General features: G+C 39.5%; 1 protein-coding gene across 1 annotated transcript in view; it reads right to left on the reverse strand.

Annotated features, from left to right (window-relative positions):
• LOC133541705 (serine/threonine-protein kinase/endoribonuclease IRE1-like) overlaps nt 1–19,039 on the reverse strand; it is a 71,327-nt gene that overhangs the window by 28,608 nt on the left and 23,680 nt on the right. Inside the window, exons 3-12 of the mRNA XM_061885261.1 lie at nt 17,387–17,420; nt 17,196–17,268; nt 16,986–17,058; nt 15,200–15,322; nt 14,808–14,909; nt 14,480–14,741; nt 11,106–11,184; nt 6,003–6,162; nt 5,815–5,930; nt 1,277–1,474 (exon numbers count right to left, since the gene is read on the reverse strand). Coding sequence (XP_061741245.1) covers nt 1,277–1,474; nt 5,815–5,930; nt 6,003–6,162; nt 11,106–11,184; nt 14,480–14,741; nt 14,808–14,909; nt 15,200–15,322; nt 16,986–17,058; nt 17,196–17,268; nt 17,387–17,420 — 1,220 coding nt within the window. The remainder of the gene's footprint in view (nt 1–1,276; nt 1,475–5,814; nt 5,931–6,002; nt 6,163–11,105; nt 11,185–14,479; nt 14,742–14,807; nt 14,910–15,199; nt 15,323–16,985; nt 17,059–17,195; nt 17,269–17,386; nt 17,421–19,039) is intronic.

Here is a 19,039-nt window from a genome sequence, read left to right on the forward strand (position 1 = left end):
CTGCGATGAGGTGGCGACTTGTCCAGGGTGTACCCCGCCTTCCGCCCGATTGTAGCTGAGATAGGCGCCAGCGCCCCCCGCGACCCCGAAAGGGAATAAGCGGTAGAAAATGGATGGATGGATAATTAGGGCTCTGAATCTTTGGGTGTCCCACGATTCGATTCAATATCGATTCTTGGGATCACGATTCGATAATATATCGATTTTTTCGATTTGATTCGATTCTCGATTCAAAAACGCTATTTTTCCGATTCAAAAGGATTGTGTATTCATTCAATACATAGATTTCAGCAGGATCTACCCCAGTCTGCTCACATGCTAGCAGAGTAGTAGTTTTTTTTTTAAAAGCTTTTATAATTGTAAAGGACAATGTTTTATCAACTGATTGCAATAATGTAAATTTGTTTTAACTATTAAACGAAGCAAAAATATGACTTATTTTATCTTTGTGCAAACATTGGACACAGTGTGTTGTCCAGCTTATGAGATGCCATGCAAGTGTAAGCCACTGTGACACTATTGTTCTTTTTTATTTTTATAAATGTCTAATGATAATGTCAATGAGGGATTTTTAATCACTGCTATGCTGAAATGATAACTAATATTGATACTGTTGTTGATAATATTCATTTTTGTTTCACTACTTTTGGTTTGTTCTGTGTGGTGTTTGTGTCTCCTCTCAATTGTTCTGTTTATTGCAGTTCTGAGTGTTGCTGGCTCAGGTTTGGTTTTGGAATTGGATTGCATTGTTATGTAATGGTTTGTTGGATTGATTAAAAAAAAATAATAAAAAATTTAGAATAAAAAAAAATAGAAATCGATTTTTTAAAAATGAGAATCAATTCTGAATCGCACAACGTAAAAGATTTGATTCGTATTCGAATCAATTTTTTCCCACACCCCTAATAATAATAATAATCCATCCATTTTCTACCGCTTATTCCCTATCTTAGCTACAATCGAGCGGAAGGCGGGTACGCCCTGGACAAGTCGCCACCTCATCGCAGGCCAATAATAATAATAATCCATCCATCCATTTCCTACCGCTTATTTCCCTGTGGGGTCGCTTGTGCCTATCTCAGCTACAATCGGGCGGAAGGCGGCGTACACCATGGACATGTTTCCACATCATCGCAGGCCAATAATAATAATAATAATAATAATAACACAAAGTGCAAACAAGATAACAACCAATTAGTAACAACTAACTGTGACTATTGAGTAAAGGTGAATTTCCTGATCCTATCACGCCGTTAGAAGGTAGTATCTGACTTACTTTTGGGTAGGTGATGACAAAGGCCACCCAGCCAGCCAGCAGGAAAGTGGAAAAGATGATGGTGGCCATGTCTTTCAACATGGAGTCCACGGAGGCCTCGGGACGGACAGTGCGACCACTGATCCCTGGCTCTTGAATAGATGTTTCGGGCATGGGAGGGGAAGGCGGCGTGTCATCTATGACAACATTGTTCACTTTCTATGACATAGAAAAAAGAAACAGCGTGAGAAACATGCATGCGGCATATACTCTTTAGTCCAGAGGTGCCCAGAGTGGGGCCTGTGGGACAAATTTGAGTTGTTTTGTTTGGCCCGTCAATCCAATCTAATCCACTTTATTTATATAGCACATCTAAACAACATAACATATTCTTCGGACTATAAGTCGCAGTTTTTTTTCATAGTTTGGCCGGGGGTGCGACATATACTCCGGAGCGACTTATGTGTGAAATTATTAAGACATTACCGTAAAATATCAAATAATATTATTTATCTCATTCGTGGAAGAGAGGAAGAAAATGTCAGCAATCGTCACACACACGTCAACCAATAAGAATTTGGCGGGGGAGGGTCATGGCAGAAGTGCATTGTGGGTCATGGGATGCTAACTGCTATATGCTACTGCCGTAGCTATTAAAATGGATCATTTCATTGTTTGCGGTAACTTATAAAAAAGTGAGAAGGGCTGAACAAAAATGGCGTTGAAAAGGAGATCATGTAGTGCAGATTACAAGATGGATGTAGTGAAATATGCAGCAGAAAAGGACAAGAGGAAGCGGCGCATACCTTTGGAGTTGGCAGAGTTGTTTAGAAGCCACATCCAGGAAGAAGATTTCATGGGATTTATGGATTAGGAGTGAGAGATAGTTTGGTAAAGGTATAGCATGTTCTATATGTTATAGTTATTTGAATGACTCTTACCATAATATGTTAGGTTAACATAGCAGTTGCTTATTTATGCCTCATATAACCTACACTTATTCAGCCTGTTCTTCACTATTCTTTATTTATTTTAAATTGCCTTTCAAATGTCTATTTTTGGTGTTGGCTTTTATCAAATACATTTCCCCCAAAAATGTGACTTATACTCCAGTGCGACGTATATATGTTTTTTTTCCTTCTTTATTATGCATTTTCGGCAGGTGCGACTTATACTTCAGAAAATACGGTATATGCTGGCGTTTCCTGGCCCGTTAAGTCGTGCGGTCGCGTTCTGGACTAACTGCAACCGGGAGAGAGCTTGTTAACTAATGCCAGCATAAAGTGCATTGCAGTAGTCCAGGCCACTTGAAATAAAAGCATGCACGACTTGTTCAAAAGGGTTAAAAGATAAAAACGGTTTTACCTTTGCTAAAAGACAAAGATGATAAAAACACGATTTTAAAACGCCATTGACTTGTCAGGTTTAAAAAATGGCTGTCTATAGTGACGCCAAGGCTGGGTGACTTTGGGACACACATCATGTTGCAATGGTCCCAAGTCAGTGAGGACTGGACCAAAAAATAAAATTTCCGTTTTTCCCTCATTCATTATTAAACCATTCTGGGCTAACCAAGCCTTGACGTGGCAAAGACCAGTGGTTCTCTTTTTTTAGTGATGTACCCCCTGTGAACATTTTTTTAATTCAAGTACCCCCTAATCAGAGCAAATCATTTTCAGTTGGAAAAAAAAGAGGTAAAGAAGTAAAATACAGCACTATGTCATCAGTTTCTGATTTATTAAAGTGTATAACAGTGAAAAAAATTGCTCAATTGTAGTGGTCTTTCTTGAACTATTTGAAAAAAATATATATAAAAATAACTAAAAACTTGGTGAAAAATAAACAAATGATTCAATTTATTTCTAAATAAAGATTTCTACACATAGAAGTAATCATCAACTTTGGGGATTGTAATAGAGATCCATCTGGGTTTTATGAACTTAATTCTAAACATTTCTTCACAAAAAAAGAAATCTTTAACATCAATATTTATGGAACGTGTCCACAAAAAAATCTAGCTGTCAACACTGAATATTGCATTGTTGCATTTCTTTTCACAGTTTATAGAATAGAATAGAAAGTACTTCTGATCCCTGGGGAAATTCAGCACCCTAGTTTGCTCACAATAGACAACAATAATAATAAATAATATATAACATATATTATAAATAGAATATATAATATATAAATAGTATAAATGTATTCTACATATATTCTACATTTAAGTGCAGTCAAGGAACATATACAGTATATTATTATGAACTTACATTCATATTTGACAACCACTGGCATAGACAGTTGAGAAGGGTGTCAGGGGGCCGTGGCCTTTTGAAATCGGCATATAAATCTGCATTAAAGTGATAAGACACTCCATGTCAAGGGGTGGGAACTTTAATTTTTACATCTAGGCTCATTACATTTAGGTTTTTCATACCTATCATTATACTCTGTTTCTTTTCACTTGATCAAACTTTAATAGTCTATACCAGGGGTCGGGAAACTTTTTGGCTGAGAGAGCCATGAAAGCCAAATATTTTAAAATGTTTTTCCGTGAGAGCCATAAAGTATTTTTTTTTAACACTGAATACAACTAAATGCGTGTATTTTTAAAGAGGAACATTATCAGCAGACCTATGTAAGTGTCAATATATACCTTGATGGTGCAGAAAAAAGACCACATATTTTTTTAACCGATTTCCGAACTCTAAATGGGTGAATTTTGGCAAATTAAACGCCTTTCTGTTTATCGCTCTTTTAGCGATGACGTCAGAACGTGACGTCACCGAGGTAACACACCCGCCATATTCATTTTCACATTACAAACACCGGGTCTCAGCTCTGTTATTTTCCGTTTTTTCGACTATTTTTTGGAACCTTGGACACATCATGCCTGGTGGGTGTGTTGTCGGAGGGTGTAACAACACTAACAGGGAGGGATTCAAGTTGCACCACTGGCAAGAAATCTGCCGCCAGACCCCCATTGAATGTACCAGAGTGTCTCCACATTTGACCGGCGATGCTAAGACAGACATGGCACAGAGATGTATGGATAACCTGCAGATGCATTTGCAACCATTAAGTCAACCAAATCACAAAGGTGAGTTTTGTTGATGTTGTTGACTTATGTGCTAATCAGACATGACTGCCAGCTAATCGATGTTAATATGCTACGCTAATCGATGCTAACATGCTACATACGCTAGCTGTATGTACATTTGACACTAGATACCCACATTTAATGCGAAACAAACACTTACCAATCGACAGATTTAAGTTGCTCCAGTGTCTCAAGATGCGAAAGTCCTGATCGTTTGGTCCGTACATTTTACCGGCGATGCTAATAAGGCAGCCATGCTATGGGCCACTTCATTAGGTACACCCACGCTATGGCCGAATAGCGTCAATAGTTATTCGCTCCATAGCTTCAATTTCTTCTTCAATTTCGTTTTCGCTATCTGCCTCCATACTCCGACCATCTGTTTCAATACATGCGTAATCTGTTGAATCGCTTAAGCCGCTGAAATCCGAGTCTGAATCCGAGCTAATGTCGCTATATCTTGCTGTGCTAACCGCCATGTTGTTTGTATTGGCAGCACTGTATGACGTCACAGGGAAATGGCCAGGTGGATATAGTGATGGTGAAAATCAGGCACTTTGAAGCAGTTTTTCGGGATATTCTGGGAGGTGTAAAATTTTGAAGAAAACTTCGAAAAATAAAACAAGCCACTTGGAACTGATTTTTATTGTTTTTAACCCTTTTGAAATTGTGATAATGTTCCCCTTTATTTAGGGACGGCGTGGCGCAGTGGGGAGAGTGGCCGTGCGCAACCCGAGCGTCCCTGGTTCAATTCCCACCTAGTACCAACCTCGTCACGTCCGTTGTGTCCTGAGCAAGACACTTCACCCTTGCTCCTGATGGGTGCTGGTTAGCGCCTTGCATGGCAGCTCCCTCCATCAGTGTGTGAATGTGTGTGTGAATGGGTAAATGTGGAAGTAGTGTCAAAGCGCTTTGAGTACCTTGAAGGTAGAAAAGCGCTATACAAGTACAACCCATTTATCATTTATTTGAGTTTGAGACCCCTGTTCTAAAGCTAACCAATAATAAATAAAATACTTCTTACTATTGATGCATTTTCTTGAACAGGTGCGGTAAAAAAAACAGATGGATGGATTAAAATGCATGAGAATGTTTTATATTTTAAACGTTATTTTTAACACTGCGAATACTAGCAGAATTATTAATTACTTATCCTGTTAAGTAATGTCAGCTAAGATTTATCTGAGAGCCGGATGCAGTCATCAAAAGGGCCACAGGTTCCCTACCCCTAGCCTATACCAAAAAAATAATACAAGTATGCTTGATTCCTGCTGATCAAAATCCGTATCGGCCAAGTCTCCAAGCTCCAGTATTGGAAGTGAAAAAGCTATAACGGTACACTCCTGCATATAATTGCTGTCTTTGGCCCACGGCCCATTGGCACATGTTCCCTTTGGCCCTTGGAGGCAAAAAGTTGCGGCACCACTGCTCTAGTCACTTGATGGTAAATGTTTGTACACACCTCCTCTACTTTCTTGTTGGTGGTCGGTGGAATGACGTTGCCTTGATTGCGAGGCAAGTTATCAGGAAAAGTTTCCAGGATCTTGTTGTGCGCTTCAGGAGGGGTCTCATGGTGGCCTGGTATTTCCAAAAAAAAAAAGTGGTCAAAGACTTGTGTGGTGACAGTATGGTGTTTCATTACACGCTTACCTATGAGCAGCAAGTGGTTACGCATGAAATTGATGCGGTGTCTCTCACGAACGGCAGCGTCGAACTTGACACTGGTACTCGGGGTGATAACACACTTTTTGTCCTTGTCCGTGTCCTGGCTGTCTGGACCCTCCAGCATGGGGAAGGAGCTGCCTCGAGGCTGCACATGCAAACAAATAGTTCAGGAATTCAGAAATATTTTCCTCAAGGAGGAATGTGTTCTTCTAGCACAGGCCTGGGCAATTATTTTGACTCAGGGGCCACATTTAGAGACAAAAATGTGTCTGTGGGCCAGTATATCAATTTTTAGGGATTATTACAAAACCTCACATTAATGTCTGATTGAATGATAAAAACGATTATGACAGACCGCCTTAAAAAACGTAATGGAATTTGACATTTTTCTATGAAGGATAAAACACTGAATATTGACAAAATATGAACGTCACACCCCCTTTCGATCGACATATTTTACATTCAAGTGAAACGCAACAAACAGTGAAATATGAACATGAAGGGTACAAAATAAACCCACCTACAATCTGATAGCTCAGTGGTCCCTAACCACACGATTGGTACCAGGCCGCAGAAGAATTTTATAGGAATTTTTTTATTAAATCAACATAAAAAACACAAGATATACTTACAATTAGTGCACCAACCCCAAAAAAACTCCCATTTTCATGACAAAAAACAACAAAAAACCACCCTCCCACCCGCTGGGCCACGGGACAAATTATCAAGCGTTGACCGGTCAGGAGCTACAAAAAGGTTGGGGACCACTGTGATACATCACTAAGCTTTAGAACTTTGTTGTGAAAATCTCCTTCCGCGTCTGTGGAAACGCTTCCCGCCCACACTGCTTGGTGCCTCGTCTGAGCTGCTGTTATTTACATGACCATAGTAACTAATTAGATTACCGTCCATCCATTTACTTCCACGGCGTGGCGCAGTGGGAGAGTGGCCGAGCGCAACCCGAGGGTCACTGGTTCAAATCCCACCTAGAACCAACCTCGTCATGTCCATTGTGTCCTGAGCAAGACACTTCACCCTTGCTCCTGATGGGTGCTGGTTGGCGCCTTGCATGGCAGCTCCCTCCATCAGTGTGTGTGTGAGTGGGTAAATGTGGAAGTAGTGTCAAAGCGCTTTGAGTACCTTGAAGGTAGAAAAGCGCTATACAAGTACAACCCATTTATCATTTATCATTTATTCGAAATGGGGCTGCGGGGGCAGCAGCCCAAGCAGAGAAGCCCAGACTTCCCTCTCCCCAGCCACTTGGTCCAGCTCCTCCCGGGTCCCGAGGTGTTCCCAGGCCAGCCGGGAGACATAGTCTTCCCAACGTGTCCTAGGTCTTCCCCGTGGCATACTTGCCAACCCTCCCGGATTTTCCGGGAGACTCCCGAAATTCAGCGCCTCTCCCGAAAACCTCCCGGGACAAATTTTCTCCCCAAAATTCCCCGAAATTCAGGCCACGCCCCCTCCAGCTCCATGCGGACCTGAGTGAGGACAGCCTGTTTTCACGTCCACTTTCCCACAATATAAGCAGCGTGCTTTCCCAATGACATTATAACTGCAGAATGATCGACGGCGAGTTCTTGGTTTCTTATGTGGGTTTATTGTTAGGCAGTTTCATTAACGTCCTCCCAGCGCGGTAACAACACACAACAACAGCAGTCAAGTTTTCGTCTATTGTCAAGCAGTTCGTCTGCAGTAAACAGCAATGTTGTGACACTCTTAAACAGGACAATACTGCCATCTACTGCACATGAATAACTTAGAAAAATAGTGACAGAGAATAGAACAAGGATGGAGATTTCAACCCTTAACTCAACAATGAGTAGATAAGTGTTATGTGTGTGTATATGTGTAAATAACTGAACACTGAAATTCAAGTATTTATTTTATATATTATATATATATTAGGAGTGTAACAGTATGTGTATTTGTATTGAACTGTTTCGGTACGGGGGTTTCGGTTTGGTACGAGGGTGTATCAAACACGTTTGTATTCTAAAGTCTTAACAAGCTGCTCTGCTTTCTGCCTCTGTCTGAGCAGTGAGCACCCAGCATTGTCCCGCCCACACAACTATCCGATTAGTTACATACTGAGCCAATCAGCAGTGCGTATTCAGAGCGATTGAACAGCCAATCAGCAGTGCGTATTCCGAACGCATGTTGTAAATGCATCATTGTCGAGCAGATATGTGCTTTTATCAGCGGACATCGTACCCTCCCCGAATTATAAAAAAACACTTCCCAGTCACAACTAATACAAACATCACTGTGAGCCCGTTGAAATTCGAGAAATTTAAACTGCAGCTCAGCTCACTCGTAGTCCTGACTTGAGGTGATGTGAAGGCTAAATAGCTTTTAGCGTTACGTTAGCTCATTTTGCTGTGTGTGTGTGTGTGTGTGTGTGTGTGTGTGTTAGGGGCAGCAAAGCCCTGTCTGTCTGTTATTTCACATAAACTAACATGAACTCCATAGATTTCAGGGATGAGTCGTGTCTGTCTGTTATTTCACATAAACTAACATGAACTCCATAGATTTCAGGGATGAGTAGTCTCTCCTATTGCAATTGTACTATTTTTCAGCTATAGTTACATTAATCAGTAATGTAGCAGTCTAGTTTTGAATAGCAGGGTCCCTGCTATCACATTTTGACAAAAATACAACATTTACATAATAAAAGTCAACCACAGGCTTCCCAAATGCTGTAATAAATTAAGCATGATGAGTTGACTTGAAACTGTTTAGTGTTGCACTTTTTATATGTAGAAGAAAGGTTTTGTCATTTTATTTAATCAAAGCAACAACTTGAGGCAGTTTAATGTGGATTAACGTGGGCAGAATTATTATAGTGTTCCCAATGTTAAAAGGATAAAGCCATTGTTTACAAATTTGGTTAATAAATAACCCCAAAAATTTATATTTTGTTGTTTTCTTACTGTACCGAAAATGAACCGAACCGTGACCTCCAAACCGAGGTACGTACCAAACCTAAATTTTTGTGTACCGTTACACCCCTAATATATATATATATATATATATATATATGAAACACTTGACTCTTAACCACGCCCCCCCACCCACCACCTCCCAAAATCGGAGGTCTCAAGGTTGGCAAGTATGCCCTGGGGCCTCCTGCCACTCAGGCGTTCGGGTGGTAGTAACTAATTAGATGACCATAGTAACTAATTAGATGACCATAGTAACTAATTAGATGACCATAGTAACTAATTAGATGACCATAGTAACTAATTAGATGACCATAGTAACTAATTAGATGACCATAGTAACTAATTAGATGACCATAGTAACTAATTAGATGACCATAGTAACTAATTAGATGACCATAGTAACTAATTAGATGACCATAGTAACTAATTAGATGACCATAGTAACTAATTAGATGACCATAGTAACTAATTAGATGACCATAGTAACTAATTAGATGACCATAGTAACTAATTAGATGACCATAGTAACTAATTAAATGACCATAGTAACTAATTAGATGACCATAGTAACTAATTAAATGACCATAGTAACTAATTAGATGACCATAGTAACTAATTAGATGACCATAGTAACTAATTAGATGACCATAGTAACTAATTAGATGACCATAGTAACTAATTAGATGACCATAGTAACTAATTAGATGACCATAGTAACTAATTAAATGACCATAGTAACTAATTAAATGACCATAGTAACTAATTAGATGACCATAGTAACTAATTAGATGACCATAGTAACTAATTAGATGACCATAGTAACTAATTAGATGACCATAGTAACTCATTAGATGACCATAGTAACTAATTAGATGACCATAGTAACTAATTAAATGACCATAGTAACTAATTAGATGACCATAGTAACTAATTAGATGACCATAGTAACTAATTAGATGACCATAGTAACTAATTAGATGACCATAGTAACTAATTAAATGACCATAGTAACTAATTAGATGACCATAGTAACTAATTAGATGACCATAGTAACTAATTAGATGACCATAGTAACTAATTAAATGACCATAGTAACTAATTAGATGACCATAGTAACTAATTAGATGACCATAGTAACTAATTAGATGACCATAGTAACTAATTAGATGACCATAGTAACTAATTAGATGACCATAGTAACTAATTAGATGACCATAGTAACTAATTAAATGACCATAGTAACTAATTAGATGACCATAGTAACTAATTAGATGACCATAGTAACTAATTAGATGACCATAGTAACTAATTAAATGACCATAGTAACTAATTAGATGACCATAGTAACTAATTAGATGACCATAGTAACTAATTAGATGACCATAGTAACTGGTGTATCATCCAAAAGCGCAGATTTCAACCATTGAAATACTTTGTATGGCTCAAGACTTACGGTCATTAGAAAACACCATAATGGCAGCTACACTTTCCATCTTAAAGATCTAAAAAAAATATTTGGGAATGTGATTTAAAAGCTTAACGGGCCGCATGGGGCGGTATAGCTCGGTTGGTAGCGTGGCCGTGCCAGCAACTTGAGGGTTGCAGGTTCGATTCCCGCTTCCGCCATCCTAGTCACTGCCGTTGTGTCCTTGGGCAAGACACTTTACCCACCTGCTCCCAGTGCCACCCACACTGCTTTAAATGTAACTTAGATATTGGGTTTCACTATGTAAAGCGCTTTGAGTCACTAGAGAAAAGCGCTATATAAATATAATTCACTTCATGTGGCCCCAGGGCCTTCATTTGCCCAGGTGTGTTCTAGCAGTATACTTCAGGGTGGTCGCAAGAATGCACCATATTATTTTTTATTATTATCTCCAGAGCTAGATTCTAATACGTTATGCTACTGTATTAGCTCGGTTGGTAGAGCGGCCGTTCGATTCCCGCTTCCGCCATCCTAGTCCCTGCCGTTGTGTCCTTGGGCAAGACACTTTACCCACCTGCTCCCAGTGCCACCCACACTGCTTTAAATGGAACTTAGATATTGGGTTTCACTACGTAAAGCGCTTTGAGTCATTAGAGAAAAAGCGCTATATAAATATAAATCACTTATGTTAATGTTTCTCTGCTTTCTTTCACTCACCACTACAGTCACTCCATCATGAACCAGGGAAGGAGACGCATACAAACTGGTGGAGTATTTACCCACATACAGAGTGTCCCTGAAAGAGAATAAATAAATACATTCACTAATGTGATTAAAAAAAAGGGAAGTGAGCTAGAGACCTGATTGAAAAGCAACAAATGAATGCAAAGTACTGTGTTTCATGTCAAAAATAAGCAAGCAGGTGTGACTAAACATAAACAAATAATAAAGCAGAGAGAGCAGAGTAACTTTCTCCACATTTTACAATAGGCATAGGCTGATTAAATGAATAATTGACTTGGCAGCAATCAGGAGATGTGCTTCTGATTAAATCCCAACTAGTGTGCAGTCTAAAGAAGAACCGTTGTGCGATGATCAAAGATTGCTTTATCACAGGGGTCACCAACGAGGGCACCAGACGAAGCAGATGAGTCGCTCGCTGGCTTGTTCTAAAAATAGCTCAAATAGCAGCACTTACCAGTGAGCTGCCTCTATTTTTTTTAAATTGTATTTATTTACTAGCAAGCTGGTCTCGTTTTGCTGGACATTTTTAATTCAAAGAGAGACAAAACTCAAATAGAATTTGAAAATCCAAGAAAAGATTTCAAAAACTTGGTCTTCACTTGTTTAAATAAATTCATTTTTTTTTTTACTTTGATTCTTATAACTTTCAGAAAGACAATTTTAGAGACCGTAAAAAGGATTTTAGGATTTTTAAACCTTTTAAATTCCTTCCTCTTCTTTCCTGACAAATTAAATCAATGTTCAAGTATTTTTTTATTGTAAAAAATAATAAACACATATTAATTTAATTCTGTATTTTTCGACGAAGAATATTTGTGAAATATTTCTTCAAACTTATTATGATTGAAATTCAAAACAATTATTCTGGTAAATCTAGAAAATCTGTAGAATCAAATTTAAATCTTATTTCAAAGTCTTTTTAATTTTTTTATTTATTTTTATTTTGGAAAATCTAGAAGAAATAATGATTTGTCTTTGTTATAAATATAGCTTGGTCCAATTTGTTATATATTCTAACAAAGTGCAGATTGGATTTTAACCTATTTAAAACATGTCATCAAAATTCTAAAATAAATCTTAATCAGGAAAAATTACTAATGATGTTCCATAAATTCTTTTTTTAATTTTTTCAAAAAGATTCGAATTAGCTAGTTTTTCTCTTCTTTTTTTCGGAATAATTTTGAATTTTAAACAGTCGAAATTGAACTACGTTTCAACATTTAATTTTCATTTTTTTCAGTGTTTTCTCGTCTTTTAAACCGTTCAATTAAGTGTTTTTTTCATCATTTATTCTCTACAAGAAAACCTTCAGTAAAAGGAAAGAAAATGTACGACGGAATGACAGACAGAAATACAATTTATTTAAGTGTGTATCCAACTGGTAGCCCTTGGCATTAATCAGTACCCAAGAAGTAGCTCTTGCTTTCAAAAAGGTTGCTGACCCCTGCTCTATCAGCATTAGTCGGATCAGTACTGGCATGGAAAAGGGAGTTCAGAACATTCTGAGAATAAAAAGATGATGACAGATTGTTGTCTATGAATGTTTTCAACCATACAGGTCATTCAATCGATCGCAACTGGACAGCTTGGTTAGTCTTAGATGTTCTGCCACTCATCCAAGTAGGCTTCATCAGTTCGGGCTCACAGACTTAGATTGGCACCAGCCGCTAGACTACATCTGACCAAAACCCCAAATATTTATACTCCAAAAACCAAGAGGGTGTACCTGGGCAAGGATGTTTTTGCCCTGTTGTAGTGAGAAAAACTAATGGTTTTAATACAAACAAGCAATCCGAACTGTCAAAGCCAACGACAGTCGAAGTTGTGGCGGAACGATTGCTGTCAATCGACTACTACCAGTCCAAAATAGTCGGAATCCCCCGCGTAAGCACATTGTTCAGTTGGAAACAAATGGCACAGACGGCATTCTGGTCACAGAAGGTGACTCCTGTTATTTGTTGGAGGCTAAATTGTAGAGTTTTTTTTAAGAACGGTTGAAAGGACAGTGTTGTACGTGGGAGACAGGTGGTGTCACAGACCACCTCTGTTCAAGGATGTATTTTCAACCTTGACATAGATGGCTCCCCTCACTCCTTTTTCGTATCATCCGTCCTCCCTGTCCAGAATCTGTACATTTTTGTTTAAAATAAAACAACCGAGAAGTTATAGCCTTCACTGAGCACAATGACTCAGTGGACAACAATGTGAGGATGTCTGTGACTGTGATGTCCACGTTGGTGAAAACAGGGACCTCCATGTCAGGGTTTACCAAGAAGCCACACATTCCGATAAATACCAACTTTTTGACTCAAAGCACCCACTGGAATACAAACTGAGCGTTATCCAAACAATACAGCTGAGCTGATAATGTTTCCACCAGCCCACAGGCCAAAGAGAAAGACCATAGGCATTTGAAGGAAGATCTCAAAACCTGTGGTCACCCCAGCTGGTCATTCTTGAAAAGTGCCTCCAGTTCCAGAAATAACAAGAACAGAGTGGATGAGGAGGAAAAAGGTGACCCATGCAAAACTATTGTCATTCCACATGTATCAGGTCTATCTCAGAAACGCAGAATCATTTTTAACCAACACAACATCCCAGTACACTTCCAACCAGGCAACACCCAGAGACAGAGATCGGTGCATCCACACTCACAAAAACAATCCAGTGCAACGATGAATGCACTTATTCATATATTGGGGAAACAAAACCACTACGGTGGCAGAGGGGTTAGTGCGTCTGCCTCACAATACGAAGGTCCTGCAGTCCTGGGTTCAAATCCAGGCTCTGAATCTTTCTGTGTGGAGTTTGCATGTTCTCCCCGTGAATGCGTGGGTTCCCTCCGGGTACTCCGGCTTCCTCCTACCTCCAAAGACATGCACCTGGGGATAGGCCCCTCCCACCTCCAAAGACATGCACCTGGGGATAGGCCCCTCCCACCTCCAAAGACATGCACCTGGGGATAGGTTGATTGGGAACACTAAATTGTCCCTAGTGTGTGAATGTGAGTGTGAATGTTGTCTGTCTATCTGTGTTGGCCCTGCGATGAGGTGGCGACTTGTCCAGGGTGTACCCCGCCTTCCGCCCGATTGTAGCTGAGATAGGCGCCAGCGACCCCGAAAGGGAATAAGCGGTAGAAAATGGATGGAGTTTCTTTTTTCAGTGATTTCTGCTGGTGGTGTGCCTCCACATTTTTCCAATGCAAAAAATGTGCCTTGGCTCAAAAAAGGTTGAAAAACACCGTTCTAAGACAAACCAAACAGTCCAGTTGCAATCGATTGAAAGCCCGGAGATAACATTGTTAATTTGCAACATCCTTTCCAAAATGAGTGACAGAATGCGCTTACATTAACTTGTTCTCTGGCTTGGTCTCCTTTGGAAAGGGGTACTTCCACTGGGTGATGCGGCCCACCTCCCCGGACATGAAGGTGAGGTAGCGCAAGGTTTCCACGGCAACGTTAGTGTGGGGAACCTTGCGGAGGCCTTCGCGCTGCCAGATGTACATAGCCACCACCGGCGAGTTATAATTCTGGACCCACTGGACGTCGCCAGACTCGCTGTCCACCGTCACTACAAGGCCGTCGCCGTTGGACACAAAATGGGCCACTTCTGCAGGGGGGGGCACCAGGGTGACGTCACGGCTCACAACAGAGCAAAAGCGTCCAGGTGACTTACTGTATTTGGTGTCGTCATCGGGGAGCGTGGCGGCGTAGTCGGAGTAGGTGGCATTCCAGCGCAACTCTCGGCTTTTGGTGTCGTACATTGTGATGGTGTATTCTAGAGTCATGAGAACAATCCGCAAGGAGAGCATTACACAAGCTACAGTTCTCTTTTCCTTTTGTAACATTCACAAAAGCTAGTCATTGGATACCGCAGAGTGACCTGTGTTTATATCAGGGTGTGAAACTTAATTGTGCATGTGCAGTGTTTGGAGTGAACGTGACACCACCATGCCCAAGGTCAGAAAGTATGAGTGGGGAGTGTCAATCCTAGTTAGTCCAATGCAAACAGACTAATGTAGTAATGAGAAAAAGGTCAACTTGTCCTGCTCGTTGTGCTTTGTTTACCTGTGCGGCCCAGATATAGCAGAGACGAAGAGGGACACAGCATGTCAGCGAAGGACGAGGTCAATGTCTGCTGCTTCTCGCCAGTCAACAGGTCCACCACGTGCCAGAGATCCTGCTTTTTACCTGAAAACATGCACAAACAAAAACATGTACTGCCGATAAACAGCCAATTACCTCGCTTTCCATACGCTTTGTTTTGTTTGTATTGTATTTGTTTTTTTGGACGAAAGTATGCCTCAGTTTTTACCTACTCCGGTCCATTCTGCTGAAAGTGTTGACTCAGCTTTCTTTTAGAGTTGGGACACTATAGGCAGATTCCAGCCAGATATATTACAAACCCTGTTTCCATTTGAGTTGGGAAATTGTGTTAGATGTAAATATAAACGGAATACAATGATTTGTAAATCATTTTCAAGCCATATTCAGTTGAATGCACTACAAAGACAACATATTTGATGTTCAAACTCATAAACTTTATTATTATTATTAGAATTCCGTGGCTGCAACACGTGCTAAAGTAGTTGGGAAAGGGCATGTTCACCACTGTGTTACATCACCTTTTCTTTTAACAACACTCAATAAACGTTTGGGAACTGAGGAAACTTATTGCTGTCACTTTGAAAGTGGAATTCTTTCCCATTCTTGTTTTATGTAGAGCTTCAGTCCTTCAACAGCCTGGGGTCTCCGATGTCGTATTTTACGCTTCATAATGCGTCACACATTTTTCGATGGGAGACAGGTCTGGACTGCAGGCGGGCCAGGTAAGTACCCGCACTCTTTTTTTTACGAAGCCACGCTTTTGTAACACGTGCTGAATGTGGCTTGGCATTGTCTTGCTGAAATAAGCATGGGCGTCCATAAAAAAGACGGCGCTGTATGTACTTTTCAGCATTAATGGTGCCTTACCAAACGTGAAAGTTACCCATGCCTTGGGCACTAATGCACCCCCATTCCATCACAGATGCTGGCTTTTGAACTTTGCGTCGAAAACAATCTGGATGGTTCGCTTCCCCTTTGGTCCGGACGACACAATGTCGAATATTTCCAAAAACAATTTGAAATATGGACTCGTTCGACCACAGAACACTTTTCCACTGTGCATCAGTCCATCTTAGATGATCTCGGGCCCAGAGAAGCCGGCGGCGTTTCTGGATGTTGTTGATAAATGGCTTTCGCTTTGCATAGTAGAGCTTTAACTTGCACTTACAGATGTAGCGATGAACTGTATTTAGTGACAGTGGTGTTCTGAAGTGTTCCTGAGTCCATGTGGTGATATCCTTTAGAGATTGATGTCGTTTTTTGTTACAGTGCCGTCTGAGGGATCGAAGGTCACGGTCATTCAATGCTGGTTTCCGGCCATATAAATAAACAAACATCGATTAATTGATTGATAGAGAATATATAGTGATGGATTCCATTGCATTTTTTTAAATTATATTTTGCTTGTATTTGCAGGAAGATTTAGACCGCTTACAATCTCAGAGAGTTTGCGCGCGGCTTGCTACCTTGGCTTGGTTGACAACCACCGTTTTTCACTTCCGGGAAGAAGTCACGTGACCGAATACAAGCACCTGAATGACAAAGGAAACCTACACATCTGATGTACACTGTGATCTTTATGCATCATTCTTCTATCATTCATTGTATTTAGTCAGCCAGCAACTGCAGGGCGGAAGGCAAAAATTAAAGGAGCGCTTGTAGCCTGAAGCTCACACGACAAAGCAGCCCTGATAATGGCCTCTAAAATGGAAAAACTGCTTAACTACCTGATGGTAATTAGCCTTACCCATGTAGAGGATACCATCGGAGCTGCGGCAGGGAGACGCTTGGACCAACTCGGGAATAGTGAATGGTAATTTCTGTTTGACAACAATGAATTAACATAAGATAACCACAATGTCCTGCTTATTTGAAGATAATGTGTGCAAGGAACATAATGGCGCTGCATAATGAAGGTGCAGTAGCCAGTAAAAATGAGATCGATGTTTGTACTTACTGTGAGGCCTTTGTTGTTCTTTCCACCCAAGGAATACAGACTGCCATCATTGGGGTCAGGTAGAAAAGCTGGCCTGAAAGTCAAAACAAAACACAAATCAATCACGCGAAAGACAACTATCAATTAGTTTAAGCTTCATATAAGGAATGTTGCCTTCATGGGAATGACAATCCGCACTTAAAATGACTTACTCTGCAACATGCGTGGGGACCTGAAGAACTGGATCTGTAATGAAAGAGGCCAATTGTGTTTGAAGGTTAACAAAAGCACAAGGTGAAACAGTGCATTGTGACCAGTAGTTGTAGAGCAGGTCCCTATGTAACGGGTATAAAAAAAGGAAGATAATCACATCGTATTTGATCAAATATTCTTAAAGTAAATCAATGAGAGCATTGTGAGCACTGCTGCCAGACAAACATCACACTTTCCTACAGTGTGAACATACAGGGTGTGGAGCAGATGGTGCTGATCTCATTTCAAGTGTCTGAAAGAGTCAACAATTGTAGTCTGTGTTGGTTGGTAGGGTGGGATAGGATTACCTGAGGGAGGTCAATAACTAAGTTTCAACAAGCATCACTAGTGTGTGTAATTGCAAAGTGTGGTTAAAAAAAAAACTCAAAACAAAACGATTATTTTTCGTCTTTCAAGTCAAGATTGCACAGTGGGCGTGGATTTTGTCACAATGTATTTGCGTCTTGTTTGGAAAAATTCAATAGACCGGGTTTCCCCAACATGTAATTGATTGTTAAAAAAACACAACACCTTATCTCAAAAAGGAGTTGCTCTTTTAAGTGGCAACAAATAAAAAAATAAAAATAGGCTCCAGCACCCCCCCGCGACTCCGTAAAGCAGTAGTTCTCAACCTTTTTTCAGTGATGTACCCCCTGTGAACATTTTTTTAAATCAAGTACTCCCAATCAGAGCAAAGCATTTTTGGTTGAAAAAAAGAGATAAATAAGTCAAATACTTTGCATCAGTCCATCTTAGATGAGCTCGGGCCCAGAGAAGCCGGCGGCGTTTCTGGATGTTGTTGATAAATGGCTTTTGCTTTGCATAGTAGAGCTTTAACTTGCACTTACAGATGTAGCGACAAACTGTATTTAGTGACAGTGGTTTTCTGTCATTCTGTCGTACATTTTTTTTCCTTTTACGGAAGGTTTTTTGTAGAGAATAAATGATGAAAAAAACACTTAATTGAACGGTTTAAAAAAGGAGAAAACACGAAAAAAAAGAAAATTAAATTTCGAAACATAGTTTATCTTCAATTTCGACTCTTTAAAATTCAAAATTCTACCGGAAAAAAAAGAAGAGAAAAACTAGCTAATTCGAATCTTTTTGAAAAAAAAAAAAAAAAAATAAAATAAATAATGGAACATCATTAGTAATTTTTCCTGATTAAGATTAATTTTAGAATTTTGATGACATGTTTTAAATAGGTTAATAATCCAATCTGCACTTTGTTAGAATATATAACAAATTGGACCAAGCTATATTTCTAACAAATAAATCATTATTTCTTCTAGATTTTCCAGAACAATTTTTTTTCAAACAAATTCAAAAGACTTTGAAATAAGATTTAAATTTGATTCTACAGATTTTCTATATTTGCCAGAATTATTTTTTTGAATTTTAATCATAATAAGTTTGAAGAAATATTTCACAAATATTCTTCGTCAAAAAAACAGAAGCTAAAATGAAGAAATAAATTCAAATGTATTTATTATTCTTTACAATAAAAATAAAAAAAATACTTGAACATTGATTTCAATTGTCAGGAAAGAAGAGGAAGGAATTTAAAAGGTAAAAAGTAGGGATGCACCGATTAATCGGTAACCGAATATATT

Source organism: Nerophis ophidion, linkage group LG23 (genome assembly GCF_033978795.1).
Source record: "Nerophis ophidion isolate RoL-2023_Sa linkage group LG23, RoL_Noph_v1.0, whole genome shotgun sequence".
NCBI classification, from domain to species: domain Eukaryota; kingdom Metazoa; phylum Chordata; class Actinopteri; order Syngnathiformes; family Syngnathidae; genus Nerophis; species Nerophis ophidion.